The 22,292-nt window shown below is 35.3% G+C and overlaps 1 protein-coding gene across 49 annotated transcripts in view; it reads left to right on the top strand.

The window, feature by feature from the left end:
* Positions 1 to 22,292, top strand: part of LOC139812891 (uncharacterized) — a 168,280-nt gene that overhangs the window by 18,796 nt on the left and 127,192 nt on the right. For 7 of the 49 annotated variants that reach the window (XM_071778014.1, XM_071778013.1, XM_071778008.1 and 4 more), the window contains exon 7: positions 20,177 to 21,723. The exons of 37 other annotated variants lie outside the window; for them this stretch is intronic. In XM_071778014.1, coding sequence (XP_071634115.1) covers positions 20,177 to 21,111 — 935 coding nt within the window. In that variant the 3' untranslated portion in view covers positions 21,112 to 21,723. Of the gene's footprint in view, positions 1 to 4,893; positions 5,266 to 10,251; positions 11,074 to 18,710; positions 19,411 to 20,176; positions 21,724 to 22,292 lie in introns of those variants that run through there. 5 more of the 49 variants (XM_071778051.1, XM_071778033.1, XM_071778041.1 and 2 more) reach the window with 4 other exon arrangements.

Here is a 22,292-nt window from a genome sequence, read left to right as displayed (position 1 = left end):
GTAAGTACTTAGTCTTGTGCGTTGTATCGGCGCGCAAGATGCTCTTCCATTATATCTATTACGCAAAATATTCCCGGCAGAAATAGTTGATTCTGAAATGTTCTTCTCGTATTTATCTCTTTTACAAAATGACACTAAGCCTTTCGATAATTATCGAAAAGCTTAGTATTAAACCTTTGCATCTTGTATTAGCTGGCAGCCGTTTATATTGCCGTAAATTCAAAGCTTCTATTTCTGCCGCAATTTGTTTATTATATCAAAAATATGATTACTCTTGGCACGTTTCTCCGATTTTTCTTGATTTATATACATGTTCCCATGAGGTTGTCACATCAGGCATATGCCATAAAGTTACAGTAATTCCAATCAGTTGTTATATATAAAACCGACGAGATAATTTTTATGATGTGCATACTGGTAGGCAGTGAATATTTGACGCTTATCAGTTGACAAATTTTGAATAACTTTGTTTCACGGTTCTCATCAGCTCGATACGTTTCATTCGACGATTAAATTTTCCAATAGTGTCCTTCATAAATTTGATTCCTGCAATCTCGTTCCGCGAAAAATTGCGCTGTTTTCGCGAGAAAGTCGCGCAATGTTCGCTAAACGAAAAGAGACTGATAACATGTCCGATATTTTTCCTTCTCTCCCCTCCTCCTCTTTTATTCCTATTTTTTCAAGTTTTCAGCTCGACGTATATGCTGCGTTAAGACTGGATTCCATTGTCTCAGTGCACCATTTGTTCCTCGTGATGGAGATATTGCTCGTGGTGTTTGTATGAATCTTTGTGTGTGAATGTAATGTCCGAGTTCATGCGTTTGAGGGTAAAGAGTGTAGAATCTTACCGGAGCTTTTCGTACAAAATTGATCGGATTGCGAGATTATTGCAAGCTGCAACTCCTGGATCGATCGGATTCTAGGGCGCCAGACTGCGAACGATCTATCGATTGTCCTTGCATCACTCGTGATCGAAGGGAGGAATTGTAATCGAGTTCGTTAACGCTTTATAGGGAGCCTCATCGCCACGTGTCGCGAAGTCAGTGAATAAATTCATTGAATAGTATGTACAGAACAAATTTTCGCGCGAAATTCCGTTTGATAATTGATTTAATGAATTTGACTTCCAAATTTTTGTTGGAGCTACTTGGAATGTTTGTGTAACGTATATATTGATTTTCTAGGAGCATTCGGATATGTTGCGAGCAGCGTCGCAAAATGGTAAGATTCGCGTAGTAATTGTGTCGCTTTTCGCAAATACCGAATGATTATGGTAAGATAAATTTGATGAGATTTAATTCTGGCGATATCGATACTTGGCTTTAACAAATATTTGGATAAGAAATCGCGAAAATAATATGTTGTGTTGATAGCGAGCGATATAAATGTAATTTCTGTGATACACCTGAGAGGAAAACGAGTTGAATTCTCGAGGAAAATAAAATGAAAACTTTGTACGTTTATTTTCATTGAAAATTGAATAATTTTCCTATATGAGCTGCGATTTTTACGTTGGTTTTGCAAACTCGCTGCGGGTCTCGCAGAGATTTCAAATCCATTTTGAATTTCGAGCTCTTACATCACAGAAAATTACATCATTTATTTGAACAGAATAATTTCCTGTATGTAGATTTTTCTATGCTTATCACAGAATTTAGGAAAGTCTCTATGTGCATACTGTTCAAGATTGATATTTTGTGGTCGAAATTAACATGATACAGTTCGTATAGGGTTACAGAATCAGATTTAGATGTCGCATTCGTTCTACAAATACAGGCTACTATGCAATCTGTTTTCAATGGAAATGTTCATAAATGTGAGAGTATAATTTGCAAAATTTATCTATGAAAATGCTTTGAAATCTCAAATAATAATAACGACTCTGTTACCACTTTATTGCAATTATTACTGCTCTGTTAATCATTGCTGCGCAGCGATCATTACCAGCGCTGAAATACATTGCACGGGTGATAATGGATTAATCTTCACAAGAACATTCAAGTAACAAGAAACAGATACTTGATTCGATTTAAAAAAAATTGCGTTTTGTAGAAACATTCTCTCACATTTGTGTATCTCGGCTACAACTTGAAGGAAATACACTCTCCTGCAATTCTCAATTTTCGCGACAGTCAACCATCGAGACTAGACAAGACAGACGGACCGATTCGCAATTAATCCCGATTCAATCATCCTCGTATTTCACGTCGAAGAAAAAAACTTGGTGAATAGAGGCGCACTTTTCCGGTTGTATCGCTCGCGTGATAGCGGCGAGGGCCCCGCGGTGTTTCAGAATCAGTTCTCGGGTATCGTTGCTCACGCTGCGGCCGACGTTATTCGATCCAGTACTCCTTGGACAGGCATCGGCGCTACGAGTGCGGGGTGGAGAAGCAATTTGCCTGTGGGACCTGTCGGCGGCGTTTCACCAGGCTGGACATCATGCGGGTACACCAGAAGAGGACGGGCCATTATTTGACGCCCTATACCAGGGCCAGGGGGAGGAGGAGGAGGATAGTCGAGCATTCGGGCCGTCATATCTCCGCGGCAAAGGCTTTCCCGAGGGAGTACGAGAACGAGGGCCAGCAACAGCAGCAACCGTGGCGGGATTGACATCCGTAGCATGTCGATTCGTAGTCGAATCTTTTTTCCCCCGTCGTGTAATTTCCATTTCTTTTTTAGTGCTTCGAATTTCGTCCATGAAGAAGTAACCCACGTCGCGATGCCAAGTAATGAGTTAATTAAAATTTATTCCATTCAATGCATATCTACGTAAAAAAAAAGACATTTGTAATAATTTACGTTTTCTTCGAGCAATCGACCGTTGTTATCTGCATTCCATGGGCGTAGATGCGACGTTGCATCGCTCGACAGAAAACGAAATAGAAGTTTGCCGAATTTCACGTTGATCTCCAAGTGTAAAGTTCATTAGGGGGTATTATGTGTTTTTGTTTTAATTTTTTATCTTGAAATATTAATCTGATGAATCGCTTGGAGTTCAACTCGATATTTTGGCTGCAAAAATTGTGTCTTCAAGAAATTAATCGAGCGGAGTATGTTTTAACTCAAAATTATGTTTGCGATGGACTTGGCTAGCGACGAGCATAATACAGTAATTTTTCGAGAATTACGTTCGCTTCATTTGTATTGAATTCGAAGGCATATTTTGTTTTGCTCGAATTAATTGAAGTTAATTTTTTTAATTTTACGAATTTTTGTGTTACTGTCCCGAAGACTTTACGATCGAAATTTTCCGAAACTGCCGAAGCCATGGGGGAACAAGAGTAACGAACTCTGAAATTTTTTTTGAAAGGAGTCAACTCCAAATGTCACGAAGATTATTTTATGTTTATTATTGCGCATGATAGTCTGTAAATATGTCCAAATTCAAAATGTTAGAAATTATCTCGGTGAGGGAATTGTTTTCGGGGAATATGATCGGCGTAAACATTGTTGTAAATAGATTCGTTAAAAACAACATGGCGCTGATCGCCAATTTTTGTTACAATAAATGGCTAATTTCTGCGAAAAATCAACCAGACGTATGTGTTACAATAATGTTCTTTCTCATTGCTTCTCCGGAAGCATGAGTTAATCCGGAAGTATCAGTTCACAAATGCGCTCTAATACTCGAGATTTCTCACAATTTTTACGAGAGTAACATTTCATTAAATCTTTCACTACGCGTTTATTCGATGATCCTGCGAGATTATATGTTTTTGAATTTATTATCCACTAACATAATTAAATATGCAAATTATTGTGTAAAGGAGAAAACTTTTTCTTTTATCAAATATTTTGTAAAATTACAAGAATCACTCGAATTTGCTATTTAGTAAATGATAAAATGTTCTTCGGTTATACAAAGGATCCGTCATTATTTTGTCATTTTGTCATTATTAGTCAGAATGCGAATCATAATCGATTAAATCTTTCTGTAATGTGACATTAATTTTCTCAGTCTTAAGATGGATTCGTTTTATGAATTTGAAATTTATAACTGAAGAAATTAGCGTCATGTTACTTTCTTTCACTCGTCGGTTTCCTCCTCTTCTCAGCATATATTTATATAACAATATTCTTCGAGTTGTTATAACCTTTGATTTATTATCATTAGTCGTGTGGTAGATTTTTTGAGTAGAGTTAATGTAAAGCTAAGGAGGCATTATTTTTGTTATCTCTTTGAAGAGTCTTATGCGATCTCGTGTCAATCGTATCGATCTGCAATCAGTCGTATCTTTCATCGTCTACAAATGCGAATCCGACCAGTCGATGGACCAGAGCGAAGAAGACCAAATAAAGAATCTTTTGAACAGAATCTTCTGATCTCTTCATTGTGTAAATCCTATCCACTCAGCTTTTCAGCTCTTGTCTCCCGTTGCGAGTGTGAAATAACTTAATTTTACTAACTTTTGGTGTGGTATAATCTCCAACTTTTTCATATTATCAAACCTAAAATAAAAATTAATATCAAAAAATTAGGCATTAATCTTATTTGAATATACTTATGCTTCAAATTTCAACATTTAATTTTCCTTTTTAGAAAATTGTTTCAAAATCTTTGACAATAAATTCTCCATCCTTTAGAAGAATATAAGTCACGTATTTCTTTTGTGTGTAAAATGAATACCGTTTATATAACCTAATTTTTTATCAAAAAATTTGATTCAAGCGACCAAGGACGTTCAGAGCGATATTTGTTTTATAGTGCCATTGCGCACAGAGAAAATATTCCGAAAACGAAAGCAAGAAAAAGAGAGAAAAAATGTTTCAGAGAAAGCTCGTTGCGCAAAAAGAAAAAAATAAAAGGAGTCCTTGAAATTTGAACGTATCTTATCGTCGCGTCCGCGCGCATAATTGATCTCCGGGGTGATAGTTGGCCGATGATGCTTGCAGCTGCCACGCTGCATTGGTCACAGTCCACTGGGGTGCATCGGCAACCCACGGCACATTACCGCAGACTCTCCTGTCCAAACTGCGGTCGCAGCTACAAGTATCGAAGCGGTCTGCGGGGACATATCGCCGACTGTCTCTCGGAAAGAGAGAAATTGGAGGCTGATTTTCGTCAACGGCGGGAGGAGCTATTGCAGCGAGACCAACAGCAGCAGCAGCCGCCGCCACCGCCGCCGCTACAGCGGCAGTTCACTGAGAAAGACGTTCGAATACTGTACAAGTTTTGGAAATCGTAGACACTTGTGTAGCGGAGAGACGAAATGAAAAATCGGTAGTAAAAAAAAAAATCTTCGATTTCCATTGCGCCGAAACACACTCCTTGTTCTTGTTTTATTTCACCTTCGGAAGCGGGATCCTATCATCGTTTCTCGACCTTGGAAGCTGTCCAGTATCTCGATCCAGGCACTGTCTCTTGCCCCTCTCTTGGCGACAATGTATGGCTTCACCAGTTCCTGCTCCTTTATTTTTTTTTCTTACACGTTTCGTGAATGTTCTTGATAAAAAAAAATGTTTATTCGTAAGATTGATCGTATTTAATAAACATTGTTTCGATAAATATAAAGATTACTCGAGTTATAGATTATTTTATTTAATCAATATTTCTCATATAATCTACTTTTTTTATAATTTTTCTTTCGCCAAGTAATGGAGGTGTCACACCATACAATAAAAAAAAAATGAATAAAATACAAAGTTTGTTTAATCCAGATCAATGTGCGGTACACTTTGCACTTTCCTATATAATACGCATAATTCATAAATTAATATCTTCACATTAATAAAATTACGTAAACCAGTTCCTTTTAATCGCGAGTGGCATCTGGTACGTGCTGCTAGCGTTGTACATAACTGTCAGTATCCGATTAACGAAGTAATAAAAAATGAAGTATCAGTGATAATTGTTGGTTGATGTTTATTGCATGCCGAAGTCTCTTGTCATTCAGCCGAACGTAAGCTTCGTGATTGTCAGCGCGGCCAGTAACATATCGCGTTTAATGCGGCTAAACGAAGGAGATGCATCTCGAGCGGCTCTCGTCGGAGGGAGATCATCCACGTTCGTTATCATTCGCGCGTAATAACTTCGGCCCAGTATATTTACGTTCATTCGCCGCAAATGTGTGTTGGGTGGAACTATACAAGGAGGCATATTTTTTTTACGTTGGGTTGAAAATTAATTACATCACGGGTGTAAAAATGGATGCACTAATAAAAAGCAGCTCATTTTTTTGGTGCAGCATGTAAATAACAACAGCCTGAAATAACGAAGACTGTGCACAAGGATCTGCCGTAAGGATTAACGACGTGTTCTCGAGCATTAGTGTATACATTTATATCGCTGAAGTTACACGTTTTTGCTATTGTCATATACAATAACGTCACTTTATAGTTTCCACGTTATCGATTATTTGCTTTTGCTGTGAAATTTTTAGTATACAGGGTATCTGTCTTTCTGTAACCACTCAAAAATATGTAACATGAGAGAATAAATCGAACATTATCACATCTAAAGATAGAACGCTAATTCATATTCGTGTATTTATTCGTTAATTAATTTAATGTTAATTTATTCGTGGACAATGCCACTTCAAGTTTCCTACTGTAGCGATAGAATCTTATGTGTACGTCGGTATTAAATTTTTCAGTAATCCGGTATTTCGACAGACTCGTCCACGAAAGGATTAAACGCGAATCAGTTTATCGCGACGGGTTTGGGAGCTTTTTGCGCAGTCTTCCTTTGGAGCGAGCTTGATTCAGTACTGTCCACACGCTTGGTTCAAGCTTTTCTTTCAACGGTCGAGAAAGAGAAAGAAAAGGGCGGGGGGAGGGGGGATCAGTGTCCAGGTCTCGCACTGTCTCGATCGGGAGTGTCCCCCGCGGTTTTGCAGATAAGAGGGGCCCGTTTCGTGCGTCCGGCAGGAACCCGTATGATGTAAAAGGCCTCCCCCTGTATGCTTGCAGCCAGCCCCGCGAAGGAGATCGTCTTGAGTGGCGGCGACGGCGAACTGCCATTTCGGTGCGTAATGTGCGGACGTGGGTACAGGTCGCGATCGTCTCTCACACGACACTCCAGATACGAGTGCGGCCGCCTCGGGTCCCGGTATACCTTCACCTGCACCCTCTGCGGCAAGTACTTCTGCCGGCCGGATCACCTCAAGCAGCACATTCTCAACATCCACGGGGGCGCCGTCGCTAAATAACCGCGGCTGTGCCTCATCTCTTTCGGCACGGAAAGAAGCATTCTCAACGATCATCGATTCGCCGCCTATTCGTGACGAATCCGTCTGACGACGTCGGAATTACCGCGGAAGTAATTGCGGTTGTCACGAAATCGTGGAAGAATGTCTTTGCACTATATACTCTCTTCGAAAGAGACTTTATATTTCTGTTAAATACACAGAATCTTTATATATAAGTAATCCTGTAAATTTGAACTTGAAGTTTATAAACTGTTGGATTACTTTTATGTAAACTATTGTTCAACGTGACGTGCGAAGTTGTATTTAGAGCGATCAAATTGATTTTGATCCTGGTGTTGCAATAACTTTTTTTTATTGAACGGGTTTTCTAGAATAGGCTGCAGATAATTTAGGAGTCTACGATAGAAATTATTTGTATCGTTTAACGAGCCTTATATTATTAATTATACATTTTACTTTTCGATTTGTTTATCCAAAGGAATACCAAAGGAAATTTTTATTTTGGATTTTTGTCAATAGGATTAGTTATTATGTATGAAACTTCGAATTATTAATTATTTTCTTTATGAATACAAGATTTTAGAGGAGGTATTTAGCGATTGATTTGAAACATAAGTATTCACGTGCAATAGTTCTTGTTTAGAGATTTTGCGATCTTCTCAATTCAAAGGTCGTGTTTGAAAAATTTCTCGGTTACATTTAAGAGTTTGTTAACAGCCTAATGAGTTTTCCGGAAACAAATACGATTTATGTGTATTAAGCTAAGTATGTTATTAATAAATTCCTTATCATTGCGCGGTTCCAAGACTAGTTTATGTTTATATGGAGCGGTTAAAATCGCATTGGTGTAAGTCAAATTTTTAAAAATATTTTCTCGTGTGCATAAATGTAATCTGTATAATATATAACGTGCATCTATGCACATGAGAAAATATTTTTAAAAATTTGACTTACACCACTGTGGTTTTTACTTCTCCATATGTATATATATATATAAATGCTCAAGTAGACATTTCTTTTTTTTAAACGACAAAAGATTTAAATTTTCCACTTTAGGAAATTCAAGATCAAGTGAAATAATAATGACTGCGTGCATATTACACGTGGTTACATTTGCGTGTTTTAAGGGTGAACTGCCAAATAGCCTGATCACGAATGCCAAATGACTAATATTCCTATTTTTCTAGTGCAATATACGCGTTTAAGTTATTCTATACAAGTATACGATTATATAAGGATACAGACATGTATAGCTGGATTAATATATTGGAGAATGTTGTTCAGGAGTGACAGAACTGTGAATAAGAAGCGAGTCATCTGTTCCTGTTCTTGTTGAATCTTTTGACGAATTCGTTCGAATGTAATTTATTTTACACTTTCGGGAGGAAACTTGCTGTCGAAAATTAAAATTTCTTTATTACATGAAAAGTGTTTAAATTAATAAAACGGATATTATTAGAATGTGGAAGTTTATCAGCTTTTCCAGACGGTGTTTTGACGCAACCGTATATCTGTCCGTATTTGTCTATATAGAACATCTTTCGCCTTATTATTATTGGAATAATCGCGGCTCGTTAATGTATCTCGAATTATCTGAATAAAACGTGAAAGTTCATAAACTTCCGTCTTCTAGATATTTACTTCGTGTCGAAAGTTTTTAAGCGTATTGGAATCTCTTTAGTTTTCTTCGCGATTGAAAAACTAGATTTAAAAGTACGAAAAGTTATTTATGTACTGAAAGATTATTTAAGAATTGCATAGGTTTAATTCTGATTACATGGATAAATGTTTGGAGTTGTAGGAGTCTTTTTACAGGGATACGATTTTTTTATGGTTTATCTTATTGCAAAGATATCGATTATATGTAAAGAGAAGTGTGCTATGTATATGCAGCGACTTGTCGTCGTATGTTATATTTGAGGCTATGAAATATGCGTAAATATCTTATCTATGTGAGTTTACGTATATAGAAGATATATGACAGGGTCACATTGCCCTAAAAAATGCGACATGGGTATATTACTGTTATTGTTGGACATTGATTCCACACGTTGTTACTTATCCGACTTTATAAATTTTTATGGTATTTCAATAAAAAAGTAACATTAAAGCAATTCTTCGCTTCTTAACCATTTCTCATCCATTTTCTTGGAATCACATCCCTTTCAATCTGATTATATCTTTTTATTACATTGTTTATTGTTTTATTTGTATATATAATTTATTTTTTTATAGCGCAAAATACTATAAACTGAGAAACGCTGCGATAACTGAAAATTTGTAACATAATGATTTTTTAATTTTTAAACTAATTGTAAATTGAAGTACCTACATATTAATTAAATTAAATATTTATTTAAGAAATACAGAAAAGTAAATGGTTTATATAATTAATAAGAATCGAACTTGGTTACGCTTCCGCTAGTAAATATTAGACTGAAGACAAGTAATTGTCTTTCAGGAAGTTACGAGTTAGAGTATATGACATCCAGATCAATCTCTTTATTTTCGAAATTACAGAAACAATTGTAGTAATCCTTTATTTGTCAGTTAATGGTATCATATAGTCAAACTAATTTCTTTGTCTAATTGTGCAATTCCGATGTGAGGGCGGCTGCAAGTCGACTATGGGCGTATTATAAGAATTCACCATGCACATTTTGTCAAAATTAAAATAAGAGTTTTTTAATTTGGCAGAGGTTTAGTTAAAGAAAATTTAATGAAGACTTGTGAACAAACGAAAATACCGTATAAAAGCGAAAATTTTACTTCCTCCCTTTGATAGAAAATTCAAATTTATTATAGCATATCGGGTATTTTTTTGTAGTAGGTACATATAAAATTTAAACAAAGCTTTCTCTATGAGAAAGCAATTTATATTAAAGAGTAACATAAAAAAATTAACAAATTATTTAAATAAAATCTTAAAGAAGAGCGTCTTTGTTTCATGCTGATTTATTTCCGGGAAATTCAATAGATGCACGATTTCTTGCGTATCCTTTTTCCGGTGTTCACGTTCATGGCGCGATTTTTTATCCCAGTCCAGAGGACTGAACCGATCTTCGCGAAGACTGACGTCACTTCGTTTTATGTTTCGTTACAGACGTGTCGTACGCGCTAAACAACGATGAGCATCAGTGCCTGAAATGCGGCAAATGTTACAAGAATCAATCCTCCTTGAGCAGACACATCATACATGCCTGTGGACCGACCAAGTTGAAGTGTGTTTGTCCGCACTGCGGAAAACCTTTCTCCAGTCCCGATACTCTCACCGACCATATGATTCAGATACGCCTTAAGATGTATCCGCCTCAGTGATTGTTCCCGATTTCATTTATGATCTCGAGTTGCTGGATTCATCGTGCAGAATCGAAGTTTGCGTCACGTGAAATTTTTATTTTATAAGCAAAGGTGTAAAGAAAATATTTGTATAGTATATAGTTTTAAGAAATTTAATTATTTCTGACTAATTATGTTATTGAGAAGTATAAATTACGTCTAATTTGTTTATTTTATTGAATTATATTAATTTGGCTATGTTTTCTTATTGCGAATTGAGTTTTATAAAATATTTAGTGGTGTAAATTCAGTTTCATTTAGAATTTCTGCATTCGTAATCGGAATTACTGTTTACGAGATTAGAACTGTTATCTATCGAAAAAAGTATCTTGAATCAGATATATTATATATTATTGTACTTCGGCATTATTTTAATAAATTAACGATAGGTATAGGCATACGCGATGCATTACACGAACTAATTTCTCTGCACTGCTACATTTAGCGCTTTTGACATGATTGAATGCTGTCGTCTGCGATTGTAAAGCGAAGAATCATTATTAACTCACATAATTACTTAATCACAAAGAATAATATTTCTAACTTTTCGAATTAATTTAATAAAAATTTAACGTTTTAATTCAAATCCGTTCTACTTTTTGTTTCCTTTATTTTATACATACTCTTCAGATCTCATTTATTAGGAGATTCGTCTTTCGAAGGTGAAAACTTCTCGTAAATAAGATCACGAGTACAAAGCTGTAAATAATAATGATATATTTCCTCACATTAAGGCACTACGAGTTGGATGTTGAAAATATTTACACAGTAATTTTCCTCACTGAAGATTTTATGTGACGCACTGAAGATCCTACTTAACATGTCGAGTATCCCAAAAATCATCCGTCACTCAATTTAGTCGAATTAACTATTGCCTTTGTTACTTTATCTAATGCTATCTATAATGTTTTGAGATGATATAATTTAGCTAGGGGATATAGTCGTAGAGCATAGTCTATCCAACCGCTGGAAGATCGCGTGAAAGGAAATCGGAGAAAGAGAGGCTGAGACCTTGCATGCTCTGGTACTCACAAAGACGAGACCATACACTGCCCGTAGATCGCAAAATTTACACGTTTGTTTCGTTTCGGACCTGCTTGCAGTATGCTGGACCGAATTCTCGACGCTACACGAGGCTCTGGTCTTCCACCGGCTCGACTGGAAGAAGACATCCGAACAGCAGCATCGTCAGCAGCAGCAGCAGCAATTATTTCCGCAGCAGCCATTGCAGGGCCATGTCTGCAAGAATTGCGGCAAGACCTACAAGCAGAGAAACGCTCTATGGCGACACTTCAAATACGAATGCGGCAAGAATCCTAGATTCCAGTGCCCGTATTGTCGTTACCGGACGAAGCAACGATCCAACATGTCCTCGCACATCAAGCACAAGCACGTGGGCTTGAAGATTTACGCGATCGATCTCGAGGCCGGGAATTGAACGTTTAATTAGATTTTTTTAATGCGCGAAATTGCAAAATGCCTCGATGCGTCCCCGGCAGAACAAAAGTTATTGTTTAATATTGCGAAAGCGATAATTTCTACAACTCGACAGCGCGGTACCGGTTGTTTGTAGAAAATACCAGTTTGAACAATGACTTCAGCGATCAAGTACATTTTTATAATAACTTCACGTTAATTTTTTAATAAGTTACCAAAAATTAATTTAAAAAATTATCAAATTTTATATCGGAAGTTATATTGGAATTAAAAATAAAGATATTGAAAATACAGACAATATAGCTTGACGATGTGATTTAATAACTATTAATTGAGAAAATATTCTTTTATTCGCAGAGTATATAATTTAGGATTATATATACGTTATTAAAGTTTAGAATTTTTATTTAATGTTTATTAGAACAGTATATCTACCTTTTCGTACTGCATGAAGCATCTTTTGAGATTATTATATATTACGGAGTAGTCGAAATATGAGATTGTTTTTTTATTTTTAAAATAAGTATAGATTTCTTTGTTTTATTTAGAAGATATTTAAAAAATAACTAATCATTGATTTGTTTCCTTTAATTTGTTAATTATTTAAATTATTCAATTTGTCATCTATGGAAAAAATACACAGGACATTTTATTATAATTGGTATTCGTTAAATCGTTAATATTTGGTATTCTAGACAAATCTAGATTTCTAATGTATATTTTTGTTAAATGTTTTATTGTATTGGATTCGTTATAGGATTAATTCGTTACAGCATACTGAATATATTGTCAAGCAATTAAAAAGTAATTAGAAATTTTCTATGCAATTAATAAAATTCAACATACATAAAATTATTTTAAATTATATAATTGAACGTATTTTGTATGTTTTTGTATTAATTTATATATTGCCATAAATATTTTACTGCGCATATTCGAGATAAGTATTGTTTAAAAAGTATTGTATAAAAAGAATATGTGTAAAAGGCCTCTGAATAATGTAGTATTAAAAAAATTAATTGTAAATAAAAATTTTGTTTCAAATAGTCCTACTACATATTAATTCACTTACTAGTATGTTGATGTTATGACACACGTGGCGGTTAAGTATTATTCATGTAAAAATAATGTTCGAAAGAGAAGAGAGCAACATATAAAATAATTTATTTTAATAATATAATAATAATGTTTCTGACTGAAAAATAAAAAAGTAAATTACTTAATTAAAACCGTAAGATTTGTTTAGTCGTATTTATGTTATTTTCGTTATGTTATCTTGGCCGTACATAAAAGTATCTTGTCACATGTAGCAGAATAAATCTCTCAAGTTGTGAGAGAGAGAGAGACTTGTCAAGTGTTGTCTCTTCAGGGTTTAACGGGCGAACAAAAATTACTCCGCACTAATCAGCGTAAGCAAGGTCGTCTTCCAGGTTTTTCGAGCATGCGGACCAAGGGCTGTTCTGTCATCCTCTATGTCTATTCTCCTTCTGCGAGTTCAGTAGTTAGAGATCTCAATAAATATCGATTCCCGTAGCGCACTCCCCGTTCAATCCTCGTCGTTGTTTGTTACAGCGTCGTCGCTCGATAGTAATCACATTAGCGGGAATCGTTGCTGTTTCTGCAACAGTCCGTACCCGACGATAGCTCATCTGAAGAGCCATCTGACCAGAGGCTGCTTCATGGACCCGTCCTTCTCGATCGAGAAGCGGCGCAGCATCAACAGAATGGAGTCCAGAAATTATGTGTGTCCAAAGTGCTCGCAGGGCTACAAGAACAAACGTACGCTGGACACGCATCTGCGTATCGCGTGCGGCCGCGAGCCGAAGTTTCAATGCCCGTATTGCGGTCTGAAGAGCAAACATCCGCCGAACATTTACACGCACATTAGACGCAAGCACAAGGGCCAGGATCTCTTTCTCATAGTCGACAATAAACAGATGAATTAAATTATATTGTAAAATTGTTCAAATTCAGATGTAGTTTAATTATAAATGATTTTAATACTTGTATATAATTTAATTACATATGAATTTGATAACAATTTTACAATTTTGCATGCTTGTAACTATTTCTATGGAATACGTATGGAGCTTATGAATGTTAAGAAGACGATGTTTTTGCTAAGACTGTCTTAAAATTGTAAGATTTTTAACAATCGGTATTATTATAAAAAATAGATTATACAAGTATTGTATCAATTATTTACACTTTTATCTTTTCTAACAGAGCAAAGGTAAAAAAAAACCTATAAAATGTGTTCGAAGTTTATATCGAATGCATTCGATCGTATTGCGTATATTTTTTATGAGTACTTCACGTCTCGATTTTTCATAAAAAATTAAGAATGCATTTTTAGACTATACCTCTTTATTTTCTTTCCTCTCCTGTCCAGTTGCACGTACGAGAAACTAATTTTACGCATATTCAATTTTTATTGCGCATTTTGGTTTTTGATTAAAAAACATTTGGTAAGTGCAATGTGCGTGGAAAAATAGTATATAGACAGTAAAATATTTTTATAATAACCGTCAACAAGTAGTCATATTTGCATTATGTCAGTTATCTTGTTCTTTTAAAAAGAGGAGTATTATTTATAATAATTAATGAAGCAATAAATTATTTTTAATAATTAAATAAAACGGCCGTATTTTGTATTGTTAAGCGATTTCATATTTTATTTAATGTCAATATTTATGTCTCTCATAATTATTACAACAATATATTCTACACTAAAACAGTATAAATATTCAGTTAATTGTTATTTTTTTCATTTCAGATGACTGTGATATCGTAATAATAAGAGCAATGACTGTACGTTGGAACCGTAAAGAAACATGCGATTTATTAGGATTGACTTCTCGAGAATCATAGGGAGAAGTCAGGAACATAATCTTACAAGATCTCATCTTTTTTTTTTTACGTAATCCAACATGCTCGTGCAAGATTAGAAAGAAATGGATATAAATGAAAGGATAAGCAGGAGAAAATAAGAAATCAGTAAAGGATGCAATCTTTACATTGCCGTTCGCAATATTTTAGCTTCAAGTTTTATTACACCAAATCAGATTTTTTTAAAATTTTGATAATTATTAATATACCTACGTTACTGTAAAATTGTTTTTGTTGTAAAAATGTTTTTGCTGCAAAATTGTTTTTGCTGTAAAATTGTTTTTGTTATTAGAATTATATGATTATTGTCTCTTCTGGGGAATTTTTTATACCTTTTTTAAAAAATCAATTTTTCTAAAGAGGCTTTTCTCTGATAATTATCAACTTTTAAACACTTTTATTGTATTATTGTATATTCTAATAAACAATTTGTGCATTTTATTTAAAAAATAATGTTTTTATATTTATATTTATTGTTTATATTTATTTATTGTATGGGGCGTTAAAATTGTTTATGTAATGTTTTCGTAAATTGGCATGCAATCTATGAATTGGAAAATTTAATGTATTTTGAAATTTAAATTTGTATTAATTTTAAAAGTAATTGGGAATATTAGTTTTTAAGAAATATTGTTTTATGTGTATTTTGAAATTCTTATTTATATTCTAAAATTCTAAATATAATTTAAAAAAGGGAGTAGGAAGAATGTAGTATTATATTAGTAGAAAAAATGTAATATTAGTTCGTTCAACTGTGAATATTCTTTGTTTAATGAAAATATGTGATGGTGTAATTAAAGTGCTAATTATTGTAAAATGATTATGATGTAATTATAATGATGTTTCGACGTATTTTGGATTCCAGATAATAAGCAAACAATAGGTGAAGGCAAGTATAATTTACGGAAATTTTTGAAAAAGGAGGAACCGAAAGAAGAATACTCAGATGATGATTTGAATGACGACGAAGTAGCAAGTCGAGCTCATATCGAGCCAAAAGAGGATAAATTATACAGATGTCTTGACTGTGATAAAAGATTTAGAAATCCACGGACGCTTAAATCGCACAGATCGAACGATTGCGGAAAATCATACACTTGTCGAAAATGTAAAAAGGTGTTCGGTTATCGGGCGAGTTTTTGTAGACATAGGAAATCTTGTCGAGTATATACCATATAAAATGAATTGTAAAGTACCAGTAAGTGTAATCTTAAAATTTTTTTATTTTTCTGTTTTTTTTCTTTTTAAACTAAACTTGTTTAAACTTGTTTAGTGATATTACGATATAAGTTTTGTTTTTTGAAGACCATTTTGGCAAGAGAAGTTATATATATATTTTTTAGAGAACTTCTATATTTCTTTAACGAGTTACGAATTTTTTTTAAATGTTTATGAAATAAATTTTTATTTTTTAAAACAGTATAAACATTTTGAAGATTATGCTTGTTAAGTGTTATATCATTATGACATAACATTCTATTTTTTCTGGGCGATATAAAAGTTTTTTTTTAAGTTTATCGCTCTAATTGTGATATATAATAATTTTTCATTGAAGTATTTGTTAGCATTTTGATACAGCATTTTATTTTATACACATCATTGTAACACATTTATATACATCGAAACATTATATATATCATGATGATGTAAAATGCGCAAAAGCCTATTATTTATTATGGCATACAATTGTATTTTGTAATTCAAAAGCGATTTATGAATCCAGCAACTACCTCATTTTGTATCTCTCAGAAGCGTTGTATATCAAGAAAATTATAAAGATAAATAAGAGTGATTGTTTTTTTTATTTTGTATACATATTTATTTTATGTACAATGATATACAATGCGGCAAAAGTTTATTATCTATTGTGGCATAAAATTATATTTTGCAATTCAAAAGCAGTTTATATATCCAACAACTACCTCATTTTTTATTTCTCAGACGCGTCGTATATTAAAAAGATTTACAATGATAAGTAACAGTGATTATTTAATTTAAAATTACTGTCGAAATACTGTCGAAAATTTGATCAGATTTGCGAGACCGTTTCAGTTTGCTTTTTGTGACTCTGTCGTGAGCACGATCAGCCGAATCGAAGCACGATCTTCCGTGGCTTTTTGAAATTTTGGCGATTGTTTCGTGGAGCGTGTCTCCAACTGAAATTACCAGTAACTAACGACGAACCTTGTTGATTGTTGTGTTGTAGAATTCCTCACGTCCGTCGCTCGGAAGTATATATGTGAATTATGCGGCAAGGGCTTTAACTTTAAGCGCACTTTTTACCACCATTTGAAGAACAACTGCTACTGGAACCCGAGTTCCAAAAGGTACCACGCGTTGAAGTCGAAACCCTTCTCATGCTCCAGATGCGGTGCCTCGTACTTGAAGAAGGAGTCCCTAAGATGGCACGTGCGTCACGATTGTGGTAAAATTTTGAAGTGCAACGATTGCGGCAAGACCTTTCTGCAAACGACCACCTTGCGCAAGCACAAGAAGGTGTGCGTTACACCGAAGTAACAACCTCTGCGATTCGGGGTATTAATTGTGAAATCCGTAGGGTAGAGCGGGGTCAAAAGTAACGCGGGGCGAAAGTAACAACTCAAATGTCTATAGTTATAGACATAGATGAGCATGCACACGTCCACTCAATACTTAGGCCGCAGGCGTTCTGAGACACGTTATAGCTTGTTCAGCTTCATCCGTTAACCAACAGATGCATGCGTATCTATGTCTATAACTATAGATATTTGAGTTGTTACTTTTGACCCCGCTCTACCCTACTCGGATTATTGACTGTGCATACACGGAGAAATAGGAGTCGTAAAATATGGACAACTAAAAATATAGTTCTCGCAGCAAAAAAATGTTTGTTAGTCCATATTTTACGACTAGATTTGCTACGGTATTTATTTTTTTTTGTACGTTTTTTTACCCGTGTGTGTTACTATGAATACTTGATTGACTGCGAGTGTTTCAGATTTCTCTATGGGTTTACTAATTTCTTTTTTTGTCTCTTTTAGATTTATAACATAGCTTAAATATAGTTTATTCGTTATTCGTTTGATACATCTGCTACAATTTTCACCGCTATGTTCATTTCTACGATGCTTATCCTGTTAGTTTTTCTATTTTGCCATACAAAATAAACTGATGTAACACCAAACTGTTCATCGATTCACCTGAACGTCCTAAACTACCATGCGCTTTATAATAATATCCTGTTTGAAAATCAAGTATATCTATTTTATTTTTCAGAACTGCGTTACCCTTTACATGTTGTACGTAATGTAAATGATGTCACTAAATATTCTCGCATCTTGAAACGCAACAATGATACCACTAATACGCTGTGCACTTTAATCTGTGATATTTTAACAGCCAATGTGGGAATAAGTGGAATATATATTGTATTTCTCTTCCTCTCGCTGCAAAGACATCGTACGGGGAACGTTGCAAGCACGATGCATATTTTTCCAGTTCATTTCGATGTGACGAGCCAGCCTTTCATTTAGTTTATTTGTACGCATGAGATACATCTTACAGCTTTTTGTTAGGAAGCTATTAATCCTTTGCGGTCGATGTATAAATTTTCAAACATCGCAACAATGATTGCACTTAAACATTTCTTATTTTGTAAATTTTTAATAATTTTTTAAATTGCTAGTAATGATGAATTATGTTGTTCATCGTTAAAGAACGCCGATGAAATGAGTATTGTATTGATTTACCACGAGATTTCCGACCGCAAACGATTGAACTAAATTGAACAATTTATTTTTGTAACCCACGAGCCGCAAATAAACGTATTTCGTCAAGGAGAATCGCTTCGTTAATTTTGTGTATGTAATCGCTTAAGCACGAACGCAATCGATTGACGGAACGGTAATCGTGTTGCAGAACTGGAGCTAGGCGCGAATAGTTCGACGCGCGGCGAAGGCACCAAGAGAAAGTATAGTTGCAAGTACTGCGGCAAGGGCTTTACGCAGTCCGGCCATCTGAGGAGTCATCAGAAGAGCTCCTGCTACTGGAACCCGAGGTCCACCTGCCATCAGTCGCAGAAGATCAGGCCGTTCTCCTGCACGCAGTGCGGCGCCTGCTACTCCAAGCAGTCGCACCTCCTCTTCCACGTGCGGCACGAGTGTGGCCGCACGCAGAAGTGCAACGTCTGCGGCAAGACGTTTCTCCACAACAGCAGCCTGCGTAGGCACCGCCAGAAAGCCCCGTGCAACTTCCAGCTTTGCTAATGCGCCGTGACGCGTGTGTGATCCCGAGCTGTGGCGCGACTTTGGTCGGAAGAAATTTCCGAAACAAGCCGCGCGATCTCTTCCCTCTAGGAAGCAGCACACAGCGGCCCGGACTTGACGTTTTTTCGGCGTTAAATAGACCAATTGAAGGCACGAAAGTGAAGGAACTTTGAGTGAAAATTTTGGAACGCTCTGTTAAAGAACTTTCAGAATCTCGCGCCGATATCTTGATGAGGCTACCGCGAGACGTTTCTCAAAATAGGTTTTCATCGAGATATTTTTATCGATAGGCCGGAGTGCAGTATGCGTTGCCGTATGGCGCGTATTGTTTATAGTGCAACCGAATACCAAGTCAAAGAATTATTATGATACGTTACGATGAATATGTATATAAATTATAATATTTCTAAAACGAAAAAAAAAAAAACGTCATTTCTTTTTGATCCTCTCTAAAAACAAATACCTGGATTTCCGTAATAACATCCAATTCACCTTGACGACGTCCCATTTTTGTTCAGCACTCAAGAAAAACGTCCTGTTCGTCGACATCTCGCGCGTGCAGGCAATTCCTCGCTTACAGATCCGCTCCTCCCTGTCTTTCGGATCTTGTGCTCGCGACGATGGTACTTTTGCTGATCCGTGTTTCTCTGCTTTCAGATTATTTGTTCGAAATCAACCACAGCGACATTGAAGATTACTGATAGGCGAACGGCGGCGCGAAGACGTCAATTTTTCTCGATAGTTACGGAAACTTTCTAAGCTGACGTTTTCACTTTTTTATATTTGACACCGAATTTGGATTTTTCACACCGAATGCTCATGCGATTATAATATTAAAACGCATGAGTTTGTACGATAATAAAATGTTCTCATGTCTGTTTTACGCTTCTTAAAAACCATATCAAATTGGCATCTTCCCCCTTCTCCCGTATACTGTTTGTGGCTGCAATGGGCTTGCATGCGACTTTAGTTTTTATTTATCTTTCCTTTTTTTTTTGGTTACTATAATTTCTTATTGTTTGTAACGAACAAAATTTTCACTAATCCGTCGGTACGGATACATTAAGAACTTTCATTATTATTTCCATTTTAAAGCATTTCTTCGCCATCGTGTTACAGAGAAAGAGTCATCGCAAGAGATAATAGCATCCTCGGTGAAGACAGAAAGGCCATGGGGAGAAGAAAAAATATTGAAGCGAAAAGAAAAGTCACCAGAGTTAAGAGGGAATAGATCTAAAAGAAACAGACGAGACTCAACAGACTTAATTGATATCAAGGATGAGCCTTTAACGAGTACTGCGCAAAATTCAGTGAGCTTTGTCGAAGAACCTTCTAAGCCTTCAACGAGTACTGCGCAAGAGTCAGTGAGCTTTGTTGGAGAACCTTCTGAGCCTTCAACGAGTACTGCGCAAAATTCAGTGAGATTTGTCGAAGAACCTTCTGAGCCTTCAACGAGTACTGCGCGAGAGTCAGTGAGCTTTGTTGAAGAACCTTCTAAGCCTTCAACGAGTACTGCGCAAGAGTCAGTGGTCTTTGTTGAAAAACCTACTAAACATTTCGAAATTATTTCTTTAAACGATAGCCAGACCGATAACGATAACGAGAATATCGGCAGCGATAACGAGGATAACGAGAGCTCTCCGTCGTCTTGGACCAACTCGAAAGACGTCGCAAAATTGAGGAAGAAGCACAAGTGCCCGTATTGCGATGCCGTTTATGAGAGTCGCGCCAATCTCGTTTATCACATCATGACAACGTGCTTGTGTAACCCGGACTCCAAGACCAACAAGACTGCCAACTTCAAATGCAAGCAATGCGGCCGTAATTATAGTTACTTGAAAAACCTGAGATACCACCAGAAACACGAGTGCAAGAAAACGGTGAAGTGCCCGGATTGCGGCAAGGTCATGCAAGGATCATTCATTCCGGAACGTCATAAGATGAGACATTGCGTGAACCACAAATCATACGCAGCGACACGTAAAACCGAAAAGCAAGAAGAATCACCGGACGAACTTTTCATAGACGACTCTAGCATGGACTCTATACCTTAAGTTAAACGGAACGATTTTGAACTTCAGTATTTCTTTTGGTTACAGTTGATTACAGTCCGATAATATGTAATAATCGGGCGAAAAAAGTTGTGTTGGCTTGTATCTTCATGGAATTTCTCGTTTATTTCTCATTCATGGAAAATGCTTTAATTTATAAATTTTTATTTTGTTTCAAATTTGGAGTGAAATTTGTCTTATTTCTTCGAAATGTATTACATTTACTTTTCCAGTCTGTCATAAATATGCAATGTTGCAATAAATGAAATTTTTTTTCTAATAGAAGAGATAAGAAGTTCTTCCCGCGAGTATGATTAAATCTTCTACGATTATATAGATGAGTAAATTTTACTTAAAGCACATGTGTCGTAATTGATGCGTTAGTGGTTAACTTAATTTTGAAATCGTTTGGAAAGAAATAGTTGAAAATTAATTGTGACTAATTTTTCGCCATGACTCACGTTATGACTCGCTGCAACTCATAATCTTTTTTATTGTGCATTTTTACATTTTTGTTTTTGTGTGTATGTGCACACGCGCTCACCTTTTTGTAATTTTGTATTCAGTTTCTGGGTGTTGTTTGCTAATAAAAATGATAAATAGTGTGCACATTTATCTTTTTTGTATCACTTTATTTTGGCGTTGGGAATGAAGTATCAACCAAGGCGAAGGAGATAGGGCTGAATAAGTTGTAAGTAAACCTCCCAAAATTATCAAGACAAAGTTCGGAAACTTCTTGAACAGACCCCGTATATTATAAATCACGATGTGCGATAAGTTACAATATATGATAAGTAACAAGTCATCTGGCCATTTCTTACTTGGTGAGATGCCGTTTATCGTTTGTTGAGATTTTCAACGATTCGATATGGATTATATAATATGCCGAGTGTTATTCTGCTTATATTCTACTTAACATTATATAGATATGTCTCAATAAATTTTAAAAGTTAAACCGGCATTTATCAAAGGTAGATATATTATGTAATGTATTTTATGAAATAGTTAATTATAGGATATAGAGTTTATTTCTAGCAGACTAATGTGTTTTCTTTTCTCATCATTTTCTTTAATTCTTGTTAAAATGCTTAATTATGTATGAAATAAATATTATCAAGATCAATAATTCAAATCCGCTATTAATTAAAATTAATATTATGACTTCTATTGTCTAATTAGTAAAA

Source organism: Temnothorax longispinosus, chromosome 5 (assembly GCF_030848805.1).
Source record: "Temnothorax longispinosus isolate EJ_2023e chromosome 5, Tlon_JGU_v1, whole genome shotgun sequence".
Lineage (NCBI taxonomy): Eukaryota > Metazoa > Arthropoda > Insecta > Hymenoptera > Formicidae > Temnothorax > Temnothorax longispinosus.
Note: the sequence above shows the minus strand (reverse complement) of the source record. Positions and strands in the feature narration are given on the sequence as shown.